Source organism: Cucumis sativus, chromosome 6, assembly GCF_000004075.3.
Source record: "Cucumis sativus cultivar 9930 chromosome 6, Cucumber_9930_V3, whole genome shotgun sequence".
NCBI lineage: Eukaryota > Viridiplantae > Streptophyta > Magnoliopsida > Cucurbitales > Cucurbitaceae > Cucumis > Cucumis sativus.
Genome location: NC_026660.2, coordinates 11,269,774 through 11,273,804, shown reverse-complemented (window position 1 = coordinate 11,273,804; position 4,031 = coordinate 11,269,774). Strand labels below are relative to the sequence as shown.

General features: G+C 31.3%; 1 protein-coding gene across 1 annotated transcript; it reads right to left on the bottom strand.

Annotated features, from left to right (window-relative positions):
• Nucleotides 1-253: 253 nt before the first annotated feature.
• Nucleotides 254-1,344, bottom strand: LOC101221653 (1-aminocyclopropane-1-carboxylate oxidase 4). Its single transcript, NM_001308849.1, is given in 2 exon segments — nucleotides 254-1,096; nucleotides 1,243-1,344. Coding segments are annotated over 2 exon segments (945 nt in total).
• Between the last annotated feature and the right edge of the window lie 2,687 nt (nucleotides 1,345-4,031).

Sequence of the window (4,031 nt, the reverse complement as noted above, 5' to 3'; positions counted from 1 at the left end):
CCAACCAACTTCTGGTTACTTAAAAAAGCAAAAAAGAAAAAAAAAACCACACTTATTTGATGACTAATTTACATTACATATCAATACCTCATATCATAATTAAAACATCACAATAATATTTCATACAATATTTAAATACACACACATAACATCATAAGATCATAACACACACAAAAATAAAAATAAAAATGGCCCAATAAAAATAAAAATGCCAGGGGAATAACAATAATTAATATTAATAATAAAGGAAAATTCAAACGGTTGCAATAGGATCCAATTTGACATTATTACCCTTCATGGCTTCAAACCTCGGCTCCTTGGCGTCAAATTTCAGTCCAGCATAAAGCTTCATATAATCCTCAAATACAAATTTTGGGTATATTTCATTTTTCTCCTCCGCCACCAAACTCGGCGCCGGAAATATCACCGCGTCACTTCCCGGATTGTAAAACGACGCCAACGACATTCTCCCTTCCCCTTCCGGCTGCGCAATTACTCTGTGCAAAACACTTTTATATTTCCCGTTTGTAATCACTTCCAATTGATCCCCGATATTCACCACGATCGAGTGCCGGACCGGCGGCACGTCCACCCACTCCCCCTCCTTCAACAGTTGCAAACCACTCACTTTGTCGTCTTGAAATAGAAGGATTATCCCTCCCGCGTCGGTGTGTGCTCGGAGGCCTTTTATTAGATCTGGGTTTGGACAAGGTGGGTAATTGCTGACTTTTGTCCCGAAAGTTGGGCCGTTGGATCCGTGGAAAGCGTTTTTCAGATATGATTTTGGAAGGTTCAGATTTTCGCAGAGCAAATCCAGGAGGAGTTCGGCGAGTACTTGTAATTTTGACGCGAATTGTTTCATTACGGATTTGTAATCGTCGGATAGTTCCGGGAGATCCGCGATGTTGGAGACTGGGAGATGACGGAGGAAGAAAGTGCTTTCCCAGTCAACATCGTTGACTTCTGTTACGACGTCGTTTAATCCTTTGCTGGCTATGTGTTCTTTGAATCTCTCTTCCATACATTTCTTGTAATGTTCTTTTGTTAATTTCTCTACTTTGTCTAGAAATTCTATATCTATTCCGTGGTTCAGTACCTTTATTAATCAAATTCAAAAGGTTAATCAACTTTAATCCACATATATATTCTCACACAATCATTAAATAAATAATTAACTATATATGCATATATATATATATTTATAATATATATATATATGAAAGAAACGTAAAATAAATTTACCTCAAAGAAACCCCAGTTTTCACAAGCATCTTTGATTTTGGCTAAGATAGTTGATCTCTCTTCACCATTAAGCTTCTCCAAGTTGATGATTGGGAACTCCATTTTCTTTTTGGGTGTGTGTATGTTTTTTTCTTTTCCTTTTTTTGTGTGTTTGTATATGTTTTATTGTCTCTCTTAGGGTATTTGTTGGGGGTATTTATAGGGGATTTTGAAGGGAGAGGAACATAAGGAATTTATGCACACTAGTGGAAATTTTGGATTTAAAGAAAAAAAAAAAAACAAAAATTAAGAAAAGGCAAAGAGAAATTAAAATTTAAGATGATGGGTAATGGGTTGGCTTTGGTTGGATGAACAATATCCACAAGCTTGGAGTTAAGGGAATGGGACCCACTTTGATGATGCCTCAAAACATTTGCGAAACCTTTCGATTACTCAATAAAACAAAAGAAAAACAAAGTTTTCGCATGTTGTATCTTCCTATTCATTTCATTATTAACTTCTTTTTATTGTTTCCCTATTAGTAATTACATACAGTTTTGCATAAATTAATATTCAGTACTTTCCTAAAATTCATTATTTTTTACAAAATCAAATAAATAAATAAAAGCTACCCTGTTGCCAATTTTTCTTTAAAATCCAGGATAACAAAGCCGTTTTAAAACAATATGTAATTTAAAAGTTAAGAATAAGATTGCAAGAATATAGGGTGTAGTTATGATTAAATTAAAACTTTATGGTCCAAAATTAGTATGCAACATGACAAATTTAACGTCAAAATTTGTGTTTTTTTCTGCTAAAAAGAAGGAAAATGAGTTCAAAGCAAAGGCATGGCTGCGCTGCCAAAGGCAAAAGGGCTAAGCCATAGAGTTTGGTTCACAAATTGAGAATTTGTTAAGAAAGTGACTGCAACGAAGCTGCCCATACCATTTCCTATCCCCCCCCCCCCCCCCCCCCCAACGACTTGGAATAACTCTTCCCCTTTTTCATTGGGACCTCTTTTGCATCTATCCTTACCTTCTATAATATTTTTGTTCCTCTATTTGATGCTCAAGAATGGATCTACCGTGAGTTTATGTTATAGAAAAAATAGTGGTGTACAAGTGTCTCTACCAGCAAAATAAATTAATTAAATGGTGTGGTGTGCCAAACTACGTACACTTTGATGCTCATCTTAATCCTCAATTTGTACAAAAAATTAATAGAATAATTTAGGTGGAAACTTCAACTAATATAATTTTCGTTGTTTGTATAAGATCATGATAATGCGTGATTAAAATTTAAAGGTCGGACTTATAATTGTCAGTCGAGTAGTTGTACCATTGCCTAGTCCTTTGTGGTCCTCTCCGCTCCTTAAGGTTTTCTGAATTCCACTAGCTCCATTATAGGGCTCCTATTTATCTAGACTTTTATACTCGACCTATCTATAAAACTATTCATAATAAGGTTTGGATAATGATTTCATATTCATGAAAATCAACTAACGTCAACTTAAAATTATATTATAATTATGTAGCTACGAGTGTGAAATATACTAGCGAACTTTGTTGAACTAAGCTTACATTGACACGGTTATTAGTTATATTATCTAAACTAAATATTGTGAAATTTTCTTCGACATATACAACACAAATTTTTTTCGACATAAACTTAGATTTTTTTATAAAAATATTTACATTCTAAAAATTTGTTATATACTTTTTCATTTACAATAATTACTCAAATGAAATATGAATTTTGTTTTTTTATTTTGATTTTCTTACGAAGAAAAGAAAAAAGAATTGAAGTCGGCTTTCCTTTTAGCTGCACATCCCCATATGCAACGAACTTGTTTTGTGAACCATTCTTTTATTTTGCTTTATTACTTTTATTTTTACGAAAATGAGCTTTCAAACAGATTCTAAAAATTAATCTTATATTTCTATAAATTTAGTTTAGATACCTTTAAATACTCCTCTATCTCATTATATTTTTTATCTTAAAATATTAATTTCAATTTCTATAATTTGGTTGTTTTTTTACCCTATATTATTATTTTCTTTCATTTTCGTTTTTTAAGTGATCAAAATAATTATTTTCTTGTACTTTTCGAAAGATGCCTTTTTAATTTTAACCATATTCTGTGTGTGTGTATATATACACAACTATCAAGAAACTTCTCAGAATTTGTCCATAATTTCCAGAAACCCTAATAAACATATACATATCTCTGATTGAATATTTAATGAGTAATTTATTTGAAAAGAAGAAAATAAGAAATGATAAGTTGTTTCTTCAAGGTAAAGTGATATGTTATCCCATGAGGGTTTAAAATTTTCCCATGAAATTCTTCTTAATCAAAATAAAGAAAGATCAATTTATTATATATATATTGTTTTTGAGTCAATATTATATGTTTTTTTTAACTTTATTGAGGTGTGAAATGTAGTTAGTTAAAAGTATAGTAATTTAGGACTTTGATCTCTATTCAATTGGTCTATCTATATATATATATCTTTTAAAGACTTGCAAAAATAGTAGTAAACAAAAAAGATGCCTTTTCTTCTTTTTGTTAATTTAATAAATTTTTTTTATTTGTGTTATGAGATCAATGTGGTTGCTTTTGCACAACACAATACTTATTGCTTTGTTTATTTATTTATATATAGATTCATCCACTTTAAGACAAAAAGACTCATCTTCCATTACTTTATTAAATTTAAGGGGGAAGAGAAAGGCTGCCAAAGCAACATAAAAAATATATATATATATATACATATGGTTATTGTATGCACGATCAAAGCCCTTAAAGA